The 25,751-nt window shown below is 34.4% G+C and overlaps 1 protein-coding gene across 3 annotated transcripts in view; it reads left to right on the top strand.

Annotated features, from left to right (window-relative positions):
- The window catches only part of LOC140452069 (semaphorin-1A-like), a 559,254-nt gene that overhangs the window by 524,010 nt on the left and 9,493 nt on the right, over nucleotides 1–25,751 (top strand). For all 3 annotated transcript variants that reach the window (XM_072546113.1, XM_072546114.1, XM_072546112.1), the window contains 5 exons: nucleotides 20,127–20,319; nucleotides 20,390–20,620; nucleotides 20,776–21,210; nucleotides 22,535–22,742; nucleotides 24,677–24,822. In XM_072546113.1, the coding sequence (XP_072402214.1) occupies nucleotides 20,127–20,319; nucleotides 20,390–20,620; nucleotides 20,776–21,210; nucleotides 22,535–22,742; nucleotides 24,677–24,822 (1,213 nt within the window). The remainder of the gene's footprint in view (nucleotides 1–20,126; nucleotides 20,320–20,389; nucleotides 20,621–20,775; nucleotides 21,211–22,534; nucleotides 22,743–24,676; nucleotides 24,823–25,751) is intronic.

Genomic DNA, 25,751 nt, shown 5'->3' with positions numbered 1-25,751 from the left:
CTTCACCACCATATTTTATAAGTTCCATATTGATCCCGTCTGATCCTGAAGATTTACCATTACGGCTGCTATTTATAATTTCCTCAACTTCCTCTTTTGTTGGTCTTTCTAGCTGGTTTCCTAACATCATTGTCTCTTCTTCTACGTTTTCATTTAGGTCTTGATCTTCTTGCTCTGTTAATAATTCTTTAAAATAGTGAGTCCAAATTTCTTTATACTCTTCATCATTTTCTGATACTTTTCCATTTTTATCTTTTATGCCTTTTATCTTTCCTTTAAAAGTTTTGTTTTGCTCGCTAATTTTCTTATAAAATGCTTTTGTGTTTCTGTTCTTACTTTCTTTTTCTATTTCTTTTATCTTATCATCTAACCAGGCACGTTTAATTTTCCTTATTTTTTTCTTACATTCATTCCTTATTCTATTGTATTCTTCCCTATAATCCTGTCTATTTGTTCTTATCCACATTTGTCTAATTTCTATCTTCTTTTTTAGCATGTTATGGCATTCTTCATTATACCATTCTTGTTTTTTTTTGTTTCTTTTTATTCCTATGTGTACATCCGCTGTTTCATTTATACATTTTTTTAAATTTCTCCATTCTGTTTCTATATCCTTTGTATATTTACACTGTTCCTTTAGTTTTTTGTTCATGTCATCAGCATACTTAATCCTTATGTCTGGAGCATTCAGTTTTTCTACGTACCATTTGTCTTTCATTGTCGTGTTTTTTAGAGTTCTTTTGACTTTTTGTTTTACCTTTGCAGTCACCATAAAATGATCTGTGTCTGCATGCGCACCTCTGTAAGTTCTCACGTCCGTAACCGATGTTTGTTTCCTTCTTGTAATCAGAATATGGTCTATTTGGGACCATGTTTTTTGGTCTGGGGAAATCCATGTTACTTTATGGTATTTAGGATGTTCGAAATTTGTACTAATGATAATCATATTGGTACTAGCTGCTAGGTTACATAATCTTTGACCATTGTCATTTGTTTTTTCGTGTAATGTGTGTTTACCTGCTACTTGGTTAATGTAGTCTTCCTTACCTACTTGGGCGTTAAAATCTCCCATTACCAGTATTGTGTCTTCTCTAGGTAAATTCTCCATTTCTCGTTCAAGTTCCTCATACATTTTGTCTTTTTCCTCCGCAGCAGCACTTTCAGTTGGAGCATATACGTTTATGATTGATATATTAAATGGTTTGGCGTTAATTCTCAGGTAAGCCATACGTTCATTTATTGGTTTAAATTGCATAATGTTATTTTTTATTTTTCCCATAATTATGAAAGCAACTCCATATTGACCTTGTTTTCCATGTCCCGAATACTGTAGTGTGTAGTTTTTTTTATTTATTTCTCCTTGACCTGCCCATCTAATTTCTTGAATCACTGCAATATCAATTTGGTATCTTTCTAGTTCTGAGACAATCTCCTGCATTTTTCCTGGTTCAAGCATTGTTCTGATGTTCCACGTACTTATTTTTAGTTCATCGCGTTTTTTCATTTTTCTATTATATTTTTTCCTGCTCGTCTGTTTTATCTTATCTAATCTATTCATGTCCTTTTCCTTTGTCATTTTCGTTTCCGTTTTTTGTTGTGTGTACGATATTTGTTGTTTTATCGGTTTTTTGGCGTGTCTTGGTTTGCCTTTTCCAGTTCATTCTTCTCTTTGTTCCATTTCCATATAGCCCCGTCAATATTTAATTTTTGATAACCTACTCTGGTGTTCATACCTTTTTCTTGTTGAAATTTTGCAATTTTCCGTATTTCTTGTTGGATCTTCATCTCTTCTTGCGTTAGATCGTTATTGATGTATATTTCTGGCTTTGATGCCCTTAGTTTGTTTTTGTTCTTCATGATTTTAATTTTTTCATTTCTGTTTTTTAGTTTTACAAGACATGTTTTGTCGCCTATTTTATAAGCATCTTCTATTTCTACTTTAATGCCTAATTCTTTTTCCACGAAATTTGCCATAATCTCGTTGACTACATTTGGGTTATTTGTATCCATCGGTAGACCCTGGACAATAACATTGTTAGCCTTTCTCTCTTTCTCGAGCTGTTCTACCTTCATTTTCACTATCTTTAGTTCCTGCTTCATTTCATCATTTTCCTTTTTTAGTTGTTGGTTACTTTGTTTGAATTCATTTATTTCTTTTTTTAATTCTCTGAGGTCATTTCTATATTCTCGTTGTTCTTCTTTTATTCCTTTTACCTCCGTTGTTAGATGTTTTGTTTGATCTGTTAAATTTTGCATCATTTTTAAAAGCTGATCTATTTTGTTTTCATCTTTCTGTTGTTTGGTTGGTGTTCTGGTAAGTTTCTTGCTCTTGTTGAAAATATCTTCATCATCTTCCTTTCGACTTCTTTTTTTATTGTCTTCTGAGGTGTAGTCATCATCGCTATCCATTTTTATTTCTTTTTTATGTATTTTTTACTCTATATTATAGCAAGCGGTAAGTTCTAGTTCTCCGGTCAACCCGTCGGTATAGTATATATATAAGCCGGTATAATATATAAGCCGGTATAATAGAAAATGTTAAATGATCGTGCATAACCCGTTGGAAATTTGTTGAGCTTTAGAAAAAAATAAAGTTTTTCGATGAACGAGTTTTTCGAAATTAATTAGTTTAGGTATTATTTATCTGTTGCTCTGCTGTGCTGTGGTTGCTTGGATCCAGCACAGTCGATTCCAAGCTCAAATAAAATAGCAGGGTTCGGGAGTGAGGCCAGTAACCTGCGTTGGTAAAAAATATTCTCGTAGAACCGACCACAAAGCCTTGAATACAGGACGAAAACTAATTTTTTATGGAAAAATGAATCTTTAGAAGTAAGATTTTATATGCTGGTTAGTACTGATACGGAATGATAGTGGCCTGATGTATATCCACAGGTTAAGATATGAAGTGTTTCCAGATACGTGGAAAATTAGCAAGAGTTTTCTAGGAACTGTGATATTTTGCCTGGTGTTTTTAAGAGTGTTTGACACAAGATATTTATACAAATAATCCCTCAAATGTCGCTCAAGCTGACCCAATTCAAAGCCTCTGTTCGTTGTTCTTTCTAAAGTTTTAATCACTCAACATGGGTGGTCTAATAGAAATTAAATATTGAAGATATTTTATCAAATGCAGTTCAATATTTGTTTAAGATTCATAGATTTTTAATTATCCATATTCTTCTTCCTTGTATGTAGCCGTTTCTTTTTCAATATGAGCCTCCTAAATTGTTTAAATTATCGCACCATCGTTTTTTTGGTCTGCCAATACTTCTTCGTCCATTTGGTGATTTATCTCGTGCTATTCGCACTATCCTATCCTCTGACATTCTACTAATGTGTTCGTTCCACTCCTGTTTTCGTTTTGTCATCCATCCATTAATGCTAACATGGTTTTCATTAAATCTTTGTTTTCCGGTATCCTTATTCATGTTGTAGTATTTATTAAAACCTTTGTGTTACTTGTGTAATACCTAAACATACTGAAATTGAATATTTACGTGATTTTAAAAATTTGTTCAGACTCAGAAAATAATTTCAATTAACTTTACGAAAACAAGTACGCCAGTTATGGCGAACTTCCGTCGAACAGGTTTTAAAAGGGCTCATTTTAGCAGCAATAGTAAGAAAATTGTAGCAGTGAGACAGTGGCGGGCGCAATGACATATATCAGAATAGCACATTACACTAGATAACATGTAAAAATATTTTTTAAATTTAAGTGCTTCGCTGGCGCTGTTATTGGTCAGCATTTTATATGGCATATAAATAAGAGATATATCATAAAGACCTTTTCAAAGATGGCGGGATAGCTGGCAGTCAACTACGACTACAGCCTTAGGTTCGGACCAGAACAGACTATTATGAGAAAAAAAAATACCTTAAGTTACCATTAAAAGGATGAGTAATGCTGTATTATAAAAAATGGCGAATTAAAAATTATGTGATTAATAAACAATATACAAACAAGCCGTGGGTGTTTATTTATATGGCATAAAACCGTGGACTCAGGCTGATGTCCTGTGTAATAAATTTGAGGCTAGTCTAAAAAGATTTGCGTACATTGTTATTATGTTTTACTCAATGGGGTTTGTATTCAATCAGTTAAAGTGCAAGTAATTTTTAGTTTTGTAATATCTTGATAACTTCCCTGTCATTTCGTCTGCAACTGCAGCAGACAGTATCAAAGACGATACTGCAACGGACCTAACTATCTTTTCATTCACTGATAATCTTCCTTGAATATGTACGCTCAGTAAGCTATCCCACATACACTGTCCTCGACTTACACACACTTACCTCTTTATACTAACCAAACCTTACATCCAATCATTTACACCTGTTCGGCAATCAGCTCTAGCACTTGATCTAACGCTCTCTCTTCCCGCTTCTTGGTGAACTACACCGTTTTCAAAAACCCGTGAATTGTTGTCCACCATCTCTTATCAGCAATCATATTTTTCACCAATCATATTTTCCAACCCAAGTATTCTCTCACACACTTCGCTCTCTGGCCTATCTGACACCAATATCATATGTGACACAGTGTCCTCATCGTCCCCACAATACGGACATCTGTTGTTAACTGTGGATTTTAGTTGCGGATCCAGCCATGACCTGTGAGCACCTGCGTCAAATAATAATTTCAGCCATCTCCGCAGGTCGGGTAATATCGATTTTTCCACTGCACTACATCTTCCATTCTCTCTCATTCTGCCTGCCACATCGCAATTGATGTAGCTCTCTCCACACTTCTCACAATTTCTCCCTGGATACCCTAGGTTTTTCGTCAGTACAACCTCTCGGTCACTCTTACAAGTATATGCAGGGGAATACAGCTGGTGACCGCCCAAAAGGCCGCCGTATATACACTCATGTAGGCACTCACTACCTGCAGCAAACTTATTTGGTCCTCGCATATCATGAGCCCTTTGTACGCCAGTGTTTTCACGGCTGCACCCCAGACTACTGCTGCTAGAGGACGACAGACTGTACAACGCCATGTAGCACCCTCTTCCTTTCGGATTTGGGACCGCTGATGATAGATTACATTAAGTAAAGCAGCCGCTCTTTCAGTGGCCTTGCGGATTACCTTTCGCATGTGTCCCCCATGTGATCTGATCTACTGCCGCCACCTGTATGGGTTAGTCGGGGTGAAATTTTCTTCAAATTTACATCATATTTATAACAACCGTCAACTGTCTTGTGTCCACCGGTAGAGGAGAAGGTCCTAATATAGGCCCCCATTTTTTTTCTCTCTTTCAGTTATGTGAAACTGCAGAAATACTTAGATTCAACATTTATTAATAATACTGAACAGTTAATTATTTAACATAAATTTGGTGCAAAAATTGCTCGGTGTGTTGGAAATATAGGCCCCTAAGAAAAATCACACAAAAATATTTTATTTATCCAAAAAGAACATAGTTTGGTATAATAAAACAGAAATAAATAAACAGTTTGGTATAGTAAAACAGAAATAAATAAACTATTGGCAAAAATCGCAAACGTAAGTGTCTTTCTCAGCTCTTAAACATAATTCATGTGCCTACAAGTTACAAGGCATTCCCTTCCTGTCTGCTTGAAATCGCCCCTCACAAAATATGCATTCTGCATCTTGCTCGTCGGTTGCGTCTTTCCCAACTTTCTCAAGATCAACATCATGGTCAACTGGGAAAATTGTTCAGATTCTGCGTAACTACCTTTACTGGTTGGTTTTGGATGTTTTTGATTTCTTCTGGATTTTTCTTTTTTTCGGTAATGTTGAACCCTCGTTTACTGAATTTCCAATTGCTAGGATTATGCAGATTTTATTTGTAACATTTTTGATATACAGAAAGACAACTTTTCTTCTTGGTTGTGATTTTTGGTTGATATTGCGGCTGTTTCTTTTCGGGCAGATAGATGTCCCTTAGAGCATCTCTGTTTTGTCCACATGTTTTAGTACAAGTTTTAATTTGTTTAATATCAGTAAATCAGGTAATAATTATTCAGGTTTACATACCTATTCGGTTTTTCTCTAAGTTACTTGACCTAACTGATAGAAAGTTAAGTCTGTTACCGCATTGGCTTTGATAATGATTGGTGCAATTGTGCCAAGAAGAAATAAAGCCACAGTGTATAAATCCCGAAAATAATATACCAATATAAAACACCGACCGCGAAAGCCTACACTTCTTGATTTTTTAACTATGTTTGCAAACTAAAAAGCTCTTTAATATTACGATCACTGTATGTCATTTTAAATCTATTCATGCACACTAGTTGTAGTGGCAACCTTGCTAATACATAATCCGATACCATAACAAGCTTGACTCAAAAATTTATGGTTAAAAACATAAACAAACAACATGAAAACAAAATGAATAAAGCACAAAACGTTACCTCTGCTTCGCTGATCCTTTGTATTTGTTGTGTTAATCAAAAGTGTGTACGGATTAAAACGAGATCTACACTAAGGTTTACGCGAGGTCATCGCTTTTGAATATTCAGTAGTAGGATGACACAAATAATAAAATTTGTCGTAAAATATACGTTTAAAAGCGTTTTTAATTTACAAGCCAGTCAGTTCACCTGTCGCTGTTCCACAAGTTTTTGTAAAGACCAAATATTAACAGAGCTTAACAATAAAAACACCCACGTTATGGATGTCCATATAAGAGGCCGTGAGAAACATTCAGATCTAAATAAATTTAACTAGTCAAGAGGGAATTGACCACTACAACTACAAGTAAAATACAGAAGATCTAAAATCGATTGATATGTTCTGTATATATTTAAGAAGTTCATCATTCTTTACATTGTCCCCTAAAGTTGAATTAATTGTATAAATCAATCCACGAATTCTTGGAGGCATTTAGATTCTGTCTAAGGGGGCTACTACGTTTAGCAAAGAATTTAACCTATGTAAATTGGGTAAAAAAATTGGGAATTTTGGTAGTACCTTCATATTTCAATTGAAGAATGGCGTATAAGAATGAACCACGAAATAAATAGAACATTTAGTAGACCGACTATCACAAAAGAAATACGAAGAAAACGACTGAGATGGTTGGGACACGTAGAAAGAATGGATAAAAAGATAAATACAAAAACCGTAGTTCGAAAAGAAATAAATGGGAAGAGACCGAGAAGTCGGCCCAGGAAGAGATGGATTGATGGTATTAACCAGAATTTAAACGAACTAGGAATATGAGAATGGAAAAAACAAGCAAAGGAAAGAAAAACATGGTCAACTATAGACAGTGAAGCAAAATATATATGACACTGAAATGACCTCCTCAAAAAAGACAAACTAGGAAGTAACGATTTTAGATATAAACCGTTGGGCTTTTTGAGGAGTTATGCGTGTGGCTGGCCTCAACACCACGTAAACCTTTAGAGCCTAGAAACCCCAACGGGCGAGCATGGGCTGTCAGTGATCACAGATGATGATTGTATAAGTCAACCAAATAAAATATTCGTTGGCGAATAGCATGTCAAAAACCACATATTGTAGGTAAACTTAATTTATGCCAGTATGTCTTACTCTGCTCAAAAAATTTAACATGTTCAGTTTCTCTATAGAACTTTTTAATTGCCCTGCAAACGATCTCAGACGCCAGTAAATGTCTCATAGATATTCGTATTTTTGATTGGTGCTAAGCAACAACATCTGGTTAGGTTTAACGTGTGAGAAATTGAAGATAAGGTTGCAGCTCCATTTTATCATTTTGTTTTTCAGGAGAAGAAAAAAAACTGTTTTACTACGAATTCTGTTAATTTATGTTTTATTGATATGTAGGGGTTGTTAAGAAACACATCTTAACAGCGAAATAGTACTAACAAAAAGGGTAAATTTATCGTTGGAATTAAAATCCATTTTTTATTTTGTTTAATTATAACAGTTGAAATGCATAACATTTTATATTTCTTATTCATAGTACATTCTGCAATGAAATCATTCATATTAGGTATAAGTTCGAGTTAAGAAAACAGTAATTTATTCATTTTAGTCATTGTTTAAGTCAATGGGCATGTAATACAATATCAGATACAGAAAAAAACGAAGACGGAAGAAAAAACACGAATATTAGCACCTACATCAAGCAAAAATACCTGTTTGTGAACTAAGGAAACATCTTGTTTTCATAGCCCGAATGAAAAGGAGACAATACATCGTTTGGTTAAGAATTAAAGGAGTCGAAAATTAAAGGTCGTGGCATATTATCATGCAGGTTGTGTTTCCAGCACGAAGCGTTTAGTTTCCGAAAAATATAATTTAAATGGTTTTAAATATGAACAGCTCACACTGTTCGGAACGTATCGTATCAGACACCTAACGTTTTCGTTCAGTATATTCGAAAACAATATTTTACTGATGCCGACGGCTACGTAACGAGTCGTAACCAGTTGTTATGGATAATGTGAATTATATGTCCGTCGTTTTCCCCTCGTTGTTTATTTAGGTATTTGTTTGATTTTGATACAGAGTATTTAAAAAAATAATTTTCGAGGCTATTTTGTCATTTATGCATGTGTTTTTATTGCTTTGTGACAATTAATCACGGAAGTGATAAACAATTAGGACTTTTGTACGGCAGTGATACATCTTCTTTTTAAAAATACTTTTTGGTTTGATATGTACGGCTTCGTTAAATGTAGTATTTTGTTTTTTAACTGAAGGTCTAATTAAATTTAAAACGTATTCAAACTGAATCCTATTCATTCTAAAATATCTATAATATTTTTCATCGTCATCAATTAATTCTTTGTATAAAGTCCAGTATTCACCTACCTTCTTCCTTTCTCTTAGCATTGGATGTACTTCAAACCTTTTTACTACAGTTTTTCTTTCTTCATCGTTAAGTAGAAGAGCAATTGCACATAATCTTTGTCGAGAAAAGCGAGATTATATCTTCACCGAACCAAACTGAAACGTTCTATGTATGAAAATGTAAACGCGCAGTCCGATTGCTGGACTGGAAACGCTACGTGCCGGAAACTATACGTGCACGATAATATGCCGCGACCTTGAGTTAGTATATCACCGCTCAATGTTTTTGTGAGTTGTAATTAATTATTGATAGTGTGTCAGAGTTAGTTGCAAGTAATCACTGTTCAAGGCCTTCTTCAAGAGTCACAACCTCTCTCTTGATATAAAAGTAAGAATGCTGCGATGCTACGTCTTCTCTGTCCTTTTTTATGGTGTTAAATCGTGGACCTTGAACGAAGATATGTGCAGAAAACTTTAAGCATTTGAGATGTGGCTATATCGGAGAATGCTTAAGATCCCGTGGACTGACCGAGTCACAAATGAGGAGGTCCTCAGAAGAATAAATAAGAACCGAGAGGTACTGACCACCATCAAATCTCGAAAGTTACAGTTCTTCGGACATATTATGCGAAATGAATCCAGATATGCTCTCCTTCAAGCCACCCTGCAAGGAAAAATATTTAGAAAACGAGGTCTAGGAAGAAGAAGAACATCTTGGTTAAAGAACCTCAGAATCTGGTTCAATATAACGTCTGTGCAGCTTTTCCGCTCTGTTGCAGATAAGATAAAGATTGCCATGATGATCGCCAACATTCGTAACGGATAGGCACATCAAGAAGAAGAAGAATCACTGTTCAAACTATTCACATCATCGTTGATCTAAGAAAATTAGTTTATCACTTTTCGGATTTGTTCATTAATCCTCATCGGCTATGAAGATATTGTGCTTTCAAAACACCTTCAGGAGAAGCAAGAATATTCAGGTTTTTATATAGTCACTTTTTAAATTATGCATTCAATTTATATAAGTTCACGTTTTTCTATTTCATTTGTGCCAAATATGATAGAATACATAATAATTTAGTTGACTGTTGTTAGATATTTTATTATTAGTATATTTCATTTCATTCTATAAACAATTGTGTCAATTATCTATATCTCTTCCCACTAATTCTAGAACCAGCATTAAGGAAATAGGTACATTTCATTTATATCAAAATAAGCTTACGCAAATTAATAAGTAATTTTCGTATCCTAATGATATGAAAGAGGATCGATTAAGTTGATTCTCCAACAGGCGTAAACTGTAGTACATTATATAAATATATTCACAAAATACTCTTTTTTGGAAACTTGATTGGATAGTAATATCAAAAAGAAAAGTGTTTCTTCTCCTTGACACTTCACCAGGTCGTAAAACTACATACAATCGGAACGTACATATTTTGTTGCCAGTTCCTTTACGTGGAGGTATTTCGCGCACTCAACAGCTAACGGACCCGAGTAGAGGCGTTACGACAAAGGAAGTAAAGTCAACGTAACGCAATGTTTCTGGAGTAAACAAGTCCTTAAGGAAAGAACTGGCCGAAATACTACATTTCTACCTTTCGTTGTGTACTTCATAACTCACTAAGTAGATACACAAAATTTTTCTTTTCTGTGGTTTGACACGCACTTTTAAAATTCCCACTGGAGTTCAAAATTCATTCTTGGGAAGCTGGAACCACTTTAAATTTACGGTATGTATTTTTTACCAGCGCAACCCCTTCTTCTGATAATACGATTCTCTACCAATTCCTTTTCTCCTTTTGAATCAATCCGAAGCTGCGGTCACAAGGAAGGAAACTATGTTCTGGTTTTGAATACCTCTGTATAATTTTAGCAAATTTATTAGTATTTTCAAGAGTGTAAAGATATGAGCCATGGTTTGGTTTTTATTTTGCGAGCTGCAGTTATCAGAATATTTTTATATTTGTGTCACTGTTGATAATACAAAATTTTTCAGTTAACAGATTCCTTTTTACTTCTCTTTCTGTTTATTCTAATATGAGCTTGTCCAGTCTGTCGCAAGTGTCCGACCGTGGCTTCCCAAATTAGTAGTTATAATTTGAAATAAAGTGTCTACGAAAGTAGATGTATGTTACTTGGGGTTTAGCTTCTCATCGTTCTGAAGATAACAGTTACACTTTTTACCAGTTTTTCTTTCACCTTTCAGATATTTATTTTTAATGCCGATATAAGATTTTCCTTCAGCTTTCTTTTTCTTAGCAATATTTCTATTCCACTTACACTTAATTCCATCTCTTGTCGCTTCTTGACCACTTGTTTTGAAAGTAGATGTATGTTACTTGGGGTTTAGCTTCTCATCGTTCTGAAGATAACAGTTACACTTTTTACCAGTTTTTCTTTCACCTTTCAGATATTTATTTTTAATGCCGATATAAGATTTTCCTTCAGCTTTCTTTTTCTTAGCAATATTTCTATTCCACTTACACTTAATTCCATCTCTTGTCGCTTCTTGACCACTTGTTTCTTTACAACTCTTTGTTTCTGTTCACCGTCATCACTTTCGGAATCACTTTGTACCAGTGATGAAATTTCATCACCTGAATTAAACACAGAAAATCGTCTAATCAGGATCTCTGTCCGGATCGTCAAGTTATTTGCTTGAGTTGTTACTACCCGAAATTTTTCCGTTATTCAACAGACTTTTGGAATATCATTAAATGTACAAAATAACCACCTACTAAATGCGGCATCTCGGCAACGAGTCCATGGTGGCGCCTTCCACATTTTTCAGGTGCTGCATCGAAGCGGCTAAAATATGAATTATTTTTTATTCTGTGCAAAAATAATAATCAAATATAGAGCGCCTTAGAGTACATTGATTAAAAACGAAAATAAAAATATGGAGCTGCTTCCTGTTGGCACCAATGATGCAATGTCTTCAATTACGTTTATGCTGTGTCTTCGTCTGTTGAGCAACAACCTGAGTTGAGCCACTTAACTTTACTAATAGCCAGTACATCAATATTCAACCTATTCATTTCGTGAATAATATTGTGCATCTTGTGATCTTTCATTACCTACTGACCATATTATTGCCTTATGCGTAATTAATGTTAAAATATTCGTAATCCGAAAATATTTGTGACTGAAGATTTATATTAACTCTATATCTACTACTCCTACTCTTTCAGCTAATAATTTTCTTTCTAATGTATGTATTAAGTAGGATAAATAAATCAGGATTTATTGATGAGACATGATTATGTAATTTTTACGCTTCTTCATATTGGTCTCATCGTGTGACATTTGATATTTTGCAATAGATGTAATTTTATACGGTTTGTTCACGTTTTCCATCTCATGATTTCATTAACTCTATACATATACTAAAACATTAGTGTAACTAAGAAACTATTCATTGTAAATTAGATATAATAAATGTCTCATTTGGCGGTAAATATGGAAGAAAAATACTGGTATCTTCTTTGCTTTTTGTATAATATACACTAGTGTCCAAAATTCTGTTATTTTATATTTTATTATTTATTTATAAGTTTATCTATAATTTTACTGCATCTTTTTATGCTTCTACTTAATATTTAACATATATTTTAAGAGGAAAAACCCTCTAAAAACTTAAAAATAAATATTAGCTATTAGTAGATATATTTAAAAAAAAATGGTACAATGGTTATTATCAAGAAAATTAGTATTTGATAAGATAACCTTTGTTTTTTCGGACAGAGTCGATTATGCGAGGCATGGAGTCCACGGGACAAGACAAATCTTTTTTTGTAATAACTAAACCAAGTTTGAATAATGGCTACTATCAGTTCTCTCTTGTTACTTGGGTTTCGGCGTGATACCAACACTTTCAGCCTTGACCATAAATTTTCTGTTGGATTTAGATCGGGACTCTTTCCAGCCAAGGCAGGACAGTAACGTCATGGTTTCTCAACCATTCTATGGAAGTCTTAGCCGTATGACAAGGCGCTCCATCCTGTTGGAAGATGCATTGTTGGGCATCTCCTTCAAACAAATCTCTGATAGTCGGCAGCAGTTTGGCTTGCAGTATCTTTTCCTGGTATTTTTTTGCATTAATATTGCCCTCTATTACTGCTAAACGTCCAACTCCATTAGTGGTTATACAAGCCCATACCATAACAGAACACTCCATGGTGCTTCATAGTGACCGTAGTACACTGGGACAAGAGGTCTTCCCCCGGTAGGCGGCGAACAAACTTCACTTCGACGCTCCCAAAGATCGAAATTCTGGTTTCATCACTCCAAATTACCTTACTCCACTGTTCTTCTGTCCACCCTCTGTGTGCTAAAGCCCAATTAATGCGTTTTTGTCTCTGTTTTTTGTTCAGGAACGGCTTCTCTCTAGGAGTTCGTGCTCACAATCCATTTTCACACAACTTTCTTTTGATAGTGCGGTTCGATATTTGTAAGCCAGTAGATTTGGCAATAGCTTAATTTCTTTTGTGGATCTGTGACGATCTTCTAAAGAAAGTCGGCATATTCTACGCTCATCGTATTGACTAACTTTCGGTTTTCTGTTTGTTCTTTTTGCTGATTTTGTCGTTCCAGTGTTATGATAACGTTTAAAAACTTTCATTACACCTCATTTTGTTACGCCACCACCCAATTTGTTTGCCATTTCTTGATAAGTGTAAAAATTGTGTGAAATTTTATTCCATTTGTTTATCCCAGAAAGCTGTTTTTTGCAATAACGTAAGTTAAAAACATGCAGTTAGAACAATTTTTCGGTTACCAAATGATAGAGTAAATCTTGTTCTTTGAAAATTGTAGAAAATTAAAGAAAAAGAATATTTGTGTTTGAAACAATCGAGTTGTATCGAGTTACAAGGAAGGGTAATTAGTAATCCGCTCAACCCGAAGTCATCGCAGGACCAAGACTTCCTTCTTCGTCAGCCCTGACCCCACCTTCCACTGGGGGTTAGTTACCCAATCTCCAGTGGGGTTGTTCAGGTTACCGGTGTGTTTTAACTTGAAGGAGAAGATAGGAATTGAGTAGGAGAAGCTAAGTGATAGTATGGACTTTTACAAAGGCAACTATTGATAGAGTAAAGAAAACACAAAGAGCCATTGGAAGGCCAATGCTAAAAATAATATAAAACTAAATAATAAGAAAACAAATAACTGAGTTAAAGAGAGAGAGTAAAACGTAAATGGCAATGTGCAGCAAATATCAGATATGGAGATGAAGGTTGAAATAATCTGATGAGAGACATTGAAAAAACAGGCAAGAACAAGGAAGACCAAAAATGCGATTGATAGACGAACTCAAAACCTTCGCATTCCCAATTTGGGTGAATATATCAAGAAAGAGAGAAGGATGGAAGACATTACGGGAGACATGTCCGATATTGAACGAATCTGAAGTGGATATAGATAGATAAACATTGTGTGCCTAATTATATCTTCAACATATAGCAGACTCTCATTTTCATCATTTCTTCTCATTTCACGATTTTTAGCGTAGTATTTTTTTATAAAAGGTTGCACTTTATAAACTATAGTTGTATATGTAATCGTTAGCCAATAATGAAATCAGTGAAAATCGTGAGAATTTTTCAATGTTTGTTTAGTCAAATACCTTTGCTTACCATATATCGCGATATGACTAAGTGTGTGGCATTTATGTAACAGACGATGTATGATTTAGTAGCTTTCAAATTGTGGAAAAAAATATTCTCTATAGTGTTCGTAGTGTTTTGTCTTCTCTTTTCATATTTTTTTTTTATTTCTTCCTATATATCATTCTAGAAATAGAATGTATGAAGGTTGAAGAGTAGTAGAAGATTGAAGAGTATAGTTGTTGATACTACCGGGTGTATCTAAACATTCATTATGTATCTCGCACCGAGGACTTTACTATTTGTCCTTTGCGGCACTCGGTCAAGTTTCCACGAATAGACGGCGAGGTGCCAAACACGTATATGGAATGTTTCGCTTTCCCGGCATTTTTAACGACATTAGCTGTACTGCTTTAAAAGAATATTATTGAAGACAGCTTCGAAATTTTGCAAATAGTATCTAGAGATGCAGCTCTAAGATTACTCTTTAAAAGGAAATTGGAAAAAATTAAATATTTACAACAGGAAGATATAATAAAATTCTCTAAAAATGTATACAAAGTTTCTACTGAGCAAAATAATAGTGTGCTTTACGAAGTCGATATAGCAACAGGATTTTGCATCTGCGAAATTGGAAGATTGGGTGCATTTTGCAAGCATTAATCTGCGACTGCACACTTTTTAAATTTCTGGAACGTTCCAGCTACTAATCCTGAAGATCGATACGAAGTAGATAAATTAGCTTTTGGCGAAAAAGTTCAACCTTTTTCATTTTGTAGCGGACTTTCGGGATCCACTTAATGTGTTACAGAACATTATATTAATACCAGCATTGATAACAAAACAGCTGAACAACAAGAATTTTCTTTTACATATTTTAATAATTCGCTGCAAGATAAAAATGTTACATTTGGAACTGATTCATTAACGTTAAAATTATTGCACGAAACATTATTTCATATTAAAACCAAACGCCTTGGAAAAGTTTTTTTAAACACGGCAGGAATTTCCACGGCTAGGCGATTTGGATACAAGGCCAATACAAGACTGCAACCAACTTTAATCAGTCGAAGAAAGTTGGGAGTTGTCAGTGGGTCAAATAGATTACCATTTGGACGACCACCTATAGATGAACCTTCTAAAAAAAATTTAAGAGGCGTCACAATCTTTCCTCCAACATCGCAGCAAATCAAAGAAATGCAACTAAACATGGCAAAGGACATTGAATTTAGTTCGTCTTTAATTGCTACTGTGCTAGTAGTAGCAGATAGCCCTTTTATAATGACTCTTTTTAGTTTATCGCTATCTATGGGATATGCGATGAATTCTACTTTTGGAGTGTGTTCTTCTAGGATGTGTACCATTCCTAGGTAATCTTTTCTAGTTTTTGTGTTAATAACAATCGATCTGCCTGATCGTGCAAACTTATTGACTGATATTATGCCTTGGTTGGCTGCTCTCTGCAGGATTTTTTGGTGTTCTCCTACAGTTTTTAGGATTATCGCCGGTGGTTTCGGCTCTTTTACTATTGGCTCTTTTACTGTAGGCTTCTCGCTTGTTTGCGGTAAGTCTTTTGGTACGTCGTTTTCTTTTTCAACTTGGCTATTTTTGCTCAAGTTATTTTGGGCAGTTTTCTTTTTCTGGCTTCTCTCATGAGCCTCTTTCGTAGCCTTGTTAAATTCGTTTTCTTTCCGCTGATTTATTATCTGCGTCTGCTTTTCGGCGACGCTTATTTTTGATTTCACACTACTGTCTGATTTCTCAGTAGTGGTGCCTGTCTTTTTTTCTTTTTTGTTTTGGACTTGTGTCCAACCTGCAGGTTCTTTGGTTGTTATGATTCTTTCCCGCTCTTTAGGCTTGCCCTTGCTACCGGATGGCTTTGCGGGGGGAGGTGAACCGATTCCTAGTTCAACTAGCTTTACAACGTCGTTATCGAGGGAGGCTTTCCACGGGTCGATCTCCATTATTGACTCTTCTTTCTCCTTGGCTTCTGTTAATGCCATTATATGTTGTACAAGTTTTTGTATCTCCTTGTCCTTTTCCTTATTTTCGTTTCTCAGCTCAGTCATCTGAGCGAGAAGGTCTTGGATTTGTTTATTCGCCTTTTCCTCGCGGATACGGCTTTCTTCTTTTAGGGATTTGATCTGTTCCGTCAGTACATTGACCGACCTTAAAAGCTCATTGGCCTTTTCCCTTTCCGCCATTTCTCTGGCCTTTTTCTTTACTTCTTCGTCTTCCGGAGAGTCTTCCTTGGGCCTTAGCCTTTTCATTTTCTTGCCGATTTCGGGCTCGGCTTCATTTTTGGAGACGTTGTCCACGACGGGTGGTGTCTCTACTACAGTTGGGGGCGGGGCTTTGCGCGATTCTGCAGCTGGGCTCGGCTCTTCGCCGATGGCGTCCATCGTATTAACATCGTCATCGGTGTCGATTTCGCTTCTTTTAAATAAGATAAATCTAAATCTAAATTAAATAAGATTAAAAAATGTAAGATAAATCTTACATTTTAAACATTTAAAATTTTTTATTATTTATTTAAATATATTTTGTGTTATTTCCTATTGCATTGATTTAGTTTTCTTTAATAATACATTAACAAATATTTTAAAATCAGTCTACTTTTCTGATTTTAATAAAAAGTCATCTTTTTTGGTGTACGAAAAACTAGTAGATGCTAGTAGTTTAGTAAATATATATACGTAGTGTTTAGGTGCCTACCGGATCTGTCAAAAGAAGCGGGACGGTCGAAAATTTCAAGAAATTTAAATCGGATCGATTAAACATAAAAAAAGTGTTCAATATTTTTTAAAAATCTATCGAATGACACCAAACACGACCCTATAACTCCACCCTCTGGGGGTGGGCCGGGATTACCTTTGAAATCTTTCATAGAAAACCCCATTTTTAATTGCCCATAAACTAATAGTACTTATATGACAGAATGAATTGGTACCAGAAGAGTGGCTAAAGGGAATAATATGTCCGTTGCATAAAAAGGGTGATCAACTGGAGTGTAAGAACTATAGAGGCATTACTCTGTTAGCATCTCCGTATAAAATCCGTGGCAATGTTTTGTTTGAAAGACTTAAACATTTTACAAAGGATATTGTTAGTCAATAACAATGCGAATTTACTGCTGGAAAGTCAACTACACATCAAATCAGCCTAGCCTAGCCTAGACTTCAAAGCAGCCTATGACAGTGTGAAAAGAACTGCATTATATAATGCAATGATAGACTTTGGGATCCCACCTAAGTTAGTTAAGTTAACCCAACTAAAAATACAAAACATAAGCTCATGCGTTATAATTGAAAAAGAAAACTCTACGTTCTTTAACATTAATAATGGTCTAAGACAGGGACACGCGCTGGCGTGTCTCCTCTTTAATATTGCCTTTAAAAAGGCAATCAGACAATTAAATATTAGAATAGATGGAACTATTTTTAATAGATCGACGCAAATTCTCGCATTCGCTGACGATATAGTTATAGTGGGCATAAGTATGAGAGACATGGTGCGTGTTTTACAAGGCTTGCGGACGCAGCAAGTGAATTTGGATTTGTGGTAAACGAGAAAAAAAACCAAATATATGTTGTGGTAAACGAGAAAAAAAACCAAATATATGTTGGTTTTTAAAAACCACCGAAAGATCCAACAGAGAATTCAAATTAACAACCATACCTTTGAGCAAGTCAAAGAATTCACATATCTTGGATCGCTAGTAAACGCAACAAACACGACAAGCGACGAAATAAAAAGACGCATAGCAATAGCAAACAGAACTGTCCACGGTCTCCAGAAACATTTAAAAATTAAAAATATAAAACGTACAGTAAAGCTCAATATATACAAGACCTTAATAAGACCGGTTTTGATATATGGGGCTGAAACGTGGACCTTATCTCAAAATGATGAGACTTCTTGGTATTTTTAAGAGGAAAATTCCAAGAAAGATTTTTGGTGCCGTAAATGAAAATGGGCTATGACGTCGAAGATACAACTTTGAACTATATCAGTTATACACCGATCCAGATATTGTGAAATTCGTTAAAGTGCAGAGACTTAGATGGGCTGGACACAGCCCATACGAGATTAACATTTTCAAAACCAGAGGGCACAAGAAGCAGAGGACGACCACGAATGAGATGGATCAATGATGTGGAAGAAGACCTACAGATTCTATGAGTCAGAAGATGGAGGGAAGTTGCCAGGCATCGACAGAAGTGGCGACTTCTTTGTGAGCAGGCCACAACGGATTGTCGAGCCACTTATGATGATGATGATGATTTTTAATTGCAGATTCGGATTCTACGTGAAAAAGTAAAGTAAAGTTTTATCGAATTTTTTTCAATCCTTATAGATGATTTTTATTAAGTAATTATACATATATGCTCTGTTCAGGCAATAAGCATCGGTGTGGTTAGCACATATCTGTTATTTTGATCTATCATACGCCCAACTTTTTTTGTCTTTTATCTATGTATTTTTAATTATTCTCATGTTAACCACATCAACTTCCCCATGTATTCATTTTTGCTTTATTTAGTAACTTATTTTGACAATATAATTTAAGAATATGGTAAAGCATATTCAGATATATATATATATATATATATATATATATATATATATATATATATATATATATATATATATATATATATATATAATAAAAGGTATTAAATATAAAAATAGTTCGTCTAGCGATTGACAAGGAACATATTCTAATCCAGTTCAAAATTTTGATTTATTTGCCTCTTTATATCAATATCCTAAAGGTGACCAGATGTTACTTTTGAAACTCTGACATATTTATGATTAAATAAGTAAATATTATTTATAAGTTTTTCTTCACACCAACACACAAAACCGTTTGACTGCCCGTAAATTAATTCATTTGATCTGTTTACCAGTATAAACACTTGTTTCCAGTTTTGTGACAGATGTATATTTCAGTTACGACACAAAGACAAATATTGAATAAACTGGCTTGTATTTAAAGTAAACTTAATTATATCGGGTTATAAAAAATTAATCAAGAAAAAGATTATGTCCACTTATTATTTAGCAGATGGCATAAATTTAGTTACAAATTTTACATGAAAAAAAAAATTATACAAATAATATTAAAATATATTAAACGTTAATATCGAGACCACGTTTATTGCTTCATAGTTCAGATTACCTGTGAAAAAATCATCGATTTTACGCAAAAATCTTATATATTTGAAGGTAAATATTTGAAATTTCTAGAAGGTAAATGGTACTCGTAAAATACCTTCACGAAAAAGTGGAGGGGGGAACTTTCCGAGCTCCGTTTTTTTTTTCGTTTAGAAAAGAACTTCGAACTGAAGCGCTCTGAAAAAAATTGCAATATCTCAGCTTTTATGGCACACAGAATCTTTTTTTTAACTGGGTTAGCTAGAGAAAATAAGAACTGTGCTATTTTCGCATCCCGGAAAAATCGCGGAAAATTAAATGAATTAATTTTTTCCATAAAAATTTTTTGAATGTTACTATTATTTAGTAAGAAATATTTAAATGTTAATAGTTAATGTATATTATATAAATATATAACATTAATTATAAATTCATACCCCAAGTGTTAAAATATGAAACGACTTATTTTTTACACTTTGTGAATAAATGGTTTTTAAAATAAATTTTGAAATTAATCTTTTTGTACTTAACAAGAAGAAAAGTTTTTTTTTGAAAAACAAACCTCTAAAATTCTTCTATTCTAACCTCTTATCGTTTTGTTTCAGGATGGCCAGGTTGTTATCGAAAAAGAAGTGGATGGAAAAGGATTATGTCCCTATGATCCAGAGCACAACAGTACGTCCATATATAGCAACGGGCATTTATTCTCAGCTACAGTAGCTGATTTCTCAGGAACTGATCCATTAATCTACAAAGAACCCCTCCGTACTGAACTTCTTGATCTCAGGCAGCTCAACGGTAAGCTATAACTACAATAATGTAAAGATACAATTATTGATCATCGTTACGACTATAATTTTGATTTCAGCTCCAAATTTTGTAAGTTCGATGACCTATGGAGATTACATATATTTCTTCTTCCGTGAGACTGCTGTGGAATACATGAACTGCGGCAAGGTGATTTATTCTAGAGTGGCAAGAATTTGTAAAGATGATAAGGGAGGACCGCGCCAATCCCATGACCGTTGGACCACATTTTTGAAAGCAAGACTGAACTGCTCGGTACCTGGAGAATATCCATTTTATTTTGATGAAATACGTAAGTTTAATATATCATTTCTCTACGAATTTGGCTTAAATAAATTCAGCAGTATATGAGAAAATTTTCCGAGAAGAGAGTAACAATTTTCACCACATTTCAAACTAAAACTGTAGGCGTTTTTTTCTTATTTCTTTAAATATTTTCTTTTGTAGAATCAACTAGTGACATTGTGGAAGGAAATTACGGTGGGGATGAAAGAAAAAAAATAATCTACAGTGCGCTTACCACCCCAGATAACGCAATAGGCGGCTCGGCTATATGTATGTTCAACATGGAAGACGTTCAAGGCGTTTTTCAAGGGGCTTTTAAGCAACAAGAAAGCATTAACGCAAACTGGTTGCCGGTTCCTGATCATAAAGTTCCAACACCAAGGCCTGGTGAATGCGTACGAGATAGCAGAGTTCTTGCGGAAAAGGACGTGAACTTCATCAAGACTCATCCACTTATGGAGAAAGCTGTACCTCCTCTGTTTGGCCAACCGTTGCTGATTAGGGTCAGTCTTCATTACAGGTTTACAGCTGTTACTGTGGATCCACAAGTGCCGACTGTTACTAACGAGAATTACGACGTTATTTACGTTGGAACAGGTAAGGGTTATTTTTTTTTTCTTATTTATACAGGAGCTGCGAAATTATTTGCTAATTCTAAAGCAGAAAAAAAATAGGTTAAGTTAAAGTAAACGTTGCAAAAAGTGCTATACAGAAAAATGTGGTTTTTATTGTAAAAAAATGATAGATGTTGTGGTTTGTAGCATTTGCTTGAGTAGTGGGTACTACCATGATAGTTGTACTAGAAAATCCTTTGCAATGAAAGGAAATATAGTTAAATGTGGTCAATGTGCAAAAAGTGAGGTTAAGTCATCAAAAACTGAAATTTCATCATTAAAACCAAATGAAATCATCAACTTTCAAAAATCTTTGCAGAAGATTGAAGAATCTATAGCTTTCTTAAGTAGTAAATTTGATTCTCCCATGTTGGAAAGCCAAAGTACACTACAAGAATTGCGAGATATGAAAAAAGAAAATATCCAATTTAAAAATAAAGTTCCTAAAGAGTTTCTAATAGAAACTGCTAATGGTCGTGTATCATGTAATTTGACTAGTAATGATGTGTCATGTTACAACCAGGAAACTAAAAATGGATCAGTAACTGTGGCAAAATTGAGGTCTCCAGATATTAAAATAAAAAAGGGAAGATTCCCGGGAGTTGTCTGTATATCATATTAGTTCAAAAAAATCGAACATCCAAGTAAAAAACTTCTGTTGTAAGTGGATGGACTAATCAGTCCATCTTCGGTGAACCTAAAAAGCAAGTAATTCTTGTTAGGAAAAACGTAAAGTAAAATTTTGACTGTTAAATGCAAAGATGTGATTGAGTTTACATTTTACATTGATGAAAACAAACTTAAAAGTGTTAAATTATACGGCAATATGCCGATGTAATTGTATTGCTAACCGAGAACATAAGTCCCTACTCGAAGTAAAACATTTCTACATTCGAACTGTCGAACGTGAGTTTGCCAACTAACCTTAGATGCCGGAAATAATAATTGACTGTTTCAATGACAATGGCATTTTGGAAAAGATTGATAGTTCGTTTTTAAAAAGTAAACCAGGTCAAGGGTTGAACTCTATGTTACAATTTTATTAGATTAGTTTATTAAAATTAAGACAGTGGTTATTATTATTTTTATTATTACTTATTTGTCTTTATTTTATGAATTGACTATAAAATTAAATTGATCATTAGAAATTGAAGCTGGCATTAAAAAAAAAAAAAAGAAATACTACAATATGTGATAATAACAGCTTATTGTGACGAAATCATAAGAATTTACTTAAATACTTAGTACAAAAAAATATATTTCTAGTTTTTTGTGAGTGTTAACCACTAATTTTAATTTATTTTTAGATGATGGTAAAGTTCTGAAGGTAGTAAATATTCCAAACGGTATTGCACCACCGCAGTCAGTTGTCATATCAGAAAATGAAGTTTTTCCTAAAACTACCCCCGTAAAACAATTAAAAATAACCCCTGAATATGGAAAGGTCATTGCCGTCAGTAGAAGTGAAGTTAAACTCGTAACACTGATCCACTGTGAACATTTCACCCGATGCAGGTTTGTTAATAGGTTCAATTATTACTTAAATATAACTATTATTCACCGATGACGTACAAGACTTAAATTTGTAGGTAGGCCAGAGTTTTAGAAGAACCTAGAGAGAACCTCTAGAAATACAACACATTTTACCATTATGGTACCTTTATGTAGATTTGGGGTAAATATGTTGTTTTTGGGGCTTATAGGCCGTTAAGGCGTATAGGACTGCAGCATACACTCTCAAAAGTTATGTGGCAATAATCGCTATATGGTATTCCTGACAGACTAGTCGCCAATTCAAAGGTGCTTCTCAGTTAGCGATTAGTCTTAGTCAGGAAACAACTTTGTGTCAATTTACTAAGGATACCTTACAGTTCTTTAACAGCTTTGATTTGGTAGGGGGCTTCTTTACTGCTTATATTACTGGTTGGCTGGCAGTCAAGAGATTTTTATCTATTATTGTTCGTGTTAATAAAGATTCCCAGTCTTCTCCTACAGCGTCCATATCTACATAATTAATTTATATCAAAATTCGAATTCTGATGTTACTTACCAACAGTAAATAATATTTTTATAAATAATGTAATAATAAAATCTAATGCTCTTGTTCTTGTCAGATTGAACTAGTAGTTTTGTGTATACATCTATCGTTGTGGCTTTCAGATAGATTTTATCGTTTTCTATCGAGCATCTTTGGATCTGCAACAGGTTTTTAAATCTTAGACTCGTTTGTCTGGGCTTTTCGTAACTCATTGAGCTGAATGGCGATTTTGCTGATTACTTTTCACTAAACTTCAACTCTTCATCTTCGGAAGTATGGTATGTGATGAGATCCAGTTGCGCAGTTTTCAGATGATTGAAGCTATTCGTCTTCCGTGTTTGCTTCATTTGTTTGTTTCTGACCCATTCTTGTTCCATGAGAAGCTAGACAATGGATGGCCACTCACGGCAGAGACTCACGTATGATGTGTAAAGGCTTATAAAACCTGAGTCTTGCGTTATGCCTGGAGTTGGGTCCTTAGGTTCTATCCTGTGTGCTCACCTAACAGATGTAAATGTGATATCTTGAATTTTCGGACATTTTTTTTTGTGACATTTATAATTTCTACTGATCTAATGATTTTTCGAACAACTTTTACCAAATAGTGTTGTATTTTGTTTTTTACTGAGTAGAGATGTGCAGGCTGAAAATCTCAACTCTAAACGTACTGGAAGCGTTTGAGATATGAATATATCATGCGATTCTAGATATAAATTAAATTAAATAGGGAATTATTGTAACCAGTGAATGCTTTATAGATCACGATCATTAGAATTCGACAATAGCACCACAGTTCAACTGTTTGAGACCAGTTCGTTATTGTTGCTTTTAAGTCTAGGTATCACATCCTTATAGCAAGTTTTATAAAATATATCAAGATATTTCTGCTGCAAAATGTTGTAATAGCAACATATAACAAGTACATAGTAGCAATTTATAGGGAAAGCAAGAGGTTGTGCTGGTTGCCTATCAGCAGGAACTGGACATCACTTTAATAAGAACGTGTGAGAACAGAGACGAATTTACGATTTTGATTGCTATCTTCTATTAATGGAGATCAATGGAAATGTGCGATCAGAACAGTAAATTTATCAGAGAAGGTGATTTCGTGGCAACAAAGTCGCGTGACAGATTAGACTAAACGTCTTGGTTTTGTGTGTTGATTTATCTGGCAACATTTTCTCTTATTTTGTACATTGCCACAGTACTAAACAACAAGAAAAAAGAATAAATTGTTTAATCTTTCGACCGATCAAAGTTTTTTTGTCAAATTATTCAAGTTTTAATGCAAATTTCTAGTATATATGCGAATTCTAGTCTACTAGATATGAGTACAAACTCATTCACTTGATGATTAAAAACCAAATTTTATTAAATTATTATATACTAACTAACAATAACTTATTTTTAGTGACTGTTTGGAACTGCGAGATCCACATTGTGCTTGGAACTCATTTACACGAACCTGTGTCCGCGTTGAGATGTCTAATTTAAACAAACAACTAACGCAAGATATTAGAAATGGAGGTGCTGTCAAATGCAGAACTTCATCCCTAGGTAAAATTATTTAACTATTACTTACTTGTGGTAATTAATATAATATTCCGATCCTTACTTAAATTTGTCACGTTAACCTTTAATATATCCCAGGATGTAATGATACCAGCGAACGTATCTATCATTCGTGAAAATGGAAATCAGGACATTGCCGAAAAATTATTTGACTCGCGCGCGCGATAATTTTGATAAAGCGCGCCATGAAAAATGTTCTGAGACTCGTATTTCTGGACTTCAAACAACCATCTAATCGAAAAGTCGGAACTTGGACGCACAAATAAATCTGAACGACTATCACGACAAAGTTCAAGAAAGAACTGAAGTCTTTTGTAGTCCTCTGTAGGACCGGTTGACGGAATACTACTCACATAAAGGAAAAGATCTATATAGCGATCGTAGACGTACAACCCAAAAAAGCAGCCTGTTTTGACGGCATTATTCTATGATCTACGCCGCCCACATTTCGATTATATAATTTTACCACAAATGATTGAGGAACAAATATAATTTTTTTTTCTTGTCGCGAGTATCGCTTTACTTGATGAATAGGATTCGTACCAACTTTGTTCAGTTTCTTATTTGCATCAAACTTAGCATCGTGCACGAACCTCTTTTATCTTTTTGTAACCCCCTTGCTGATTTCAGCGGGTTTTTTGATATTCTGTTACTTCTTATAGTTCCCGTTCCTCTGATATTTTTTTCCGTTAGCATTTCAAATACAGGGTACTGAAAAAATTGTCAAAAAATGAAATCTTTTCAGCTTCCACTTTGATCTAAGAATATCAACATAACTGAGTACCACACTTACACCAACATACTTGTATTTAGGCGATACGTGTGTTGATGCTCCGGGGTATGGTTCAAACCACGTCACGTATCCATTTTTGTTACATTCAACCCAAAGTTTATATCCCCATCTTATCGGTTTA

Source organism: Diabrotica undecimpunctata, chromosome 10 (genome assembly GCF_040954645.1).
Source record: "Diabrotica undecimpunctata isolate CICGRU chromosome 10, icDiaUnde3, whole genome shotgun sequence".
Taxonomy (NCBI): domain Eukaryota; kingdom Metazoa; phylum Arthropoda; class Insecta; order Coleoptera; family Chrysomelidae; genus Diabrotica; species Diabrotica undecimpunctata.
This window is presented reverse-complemented; position numbering and strand designations above follow the sequence as displayed.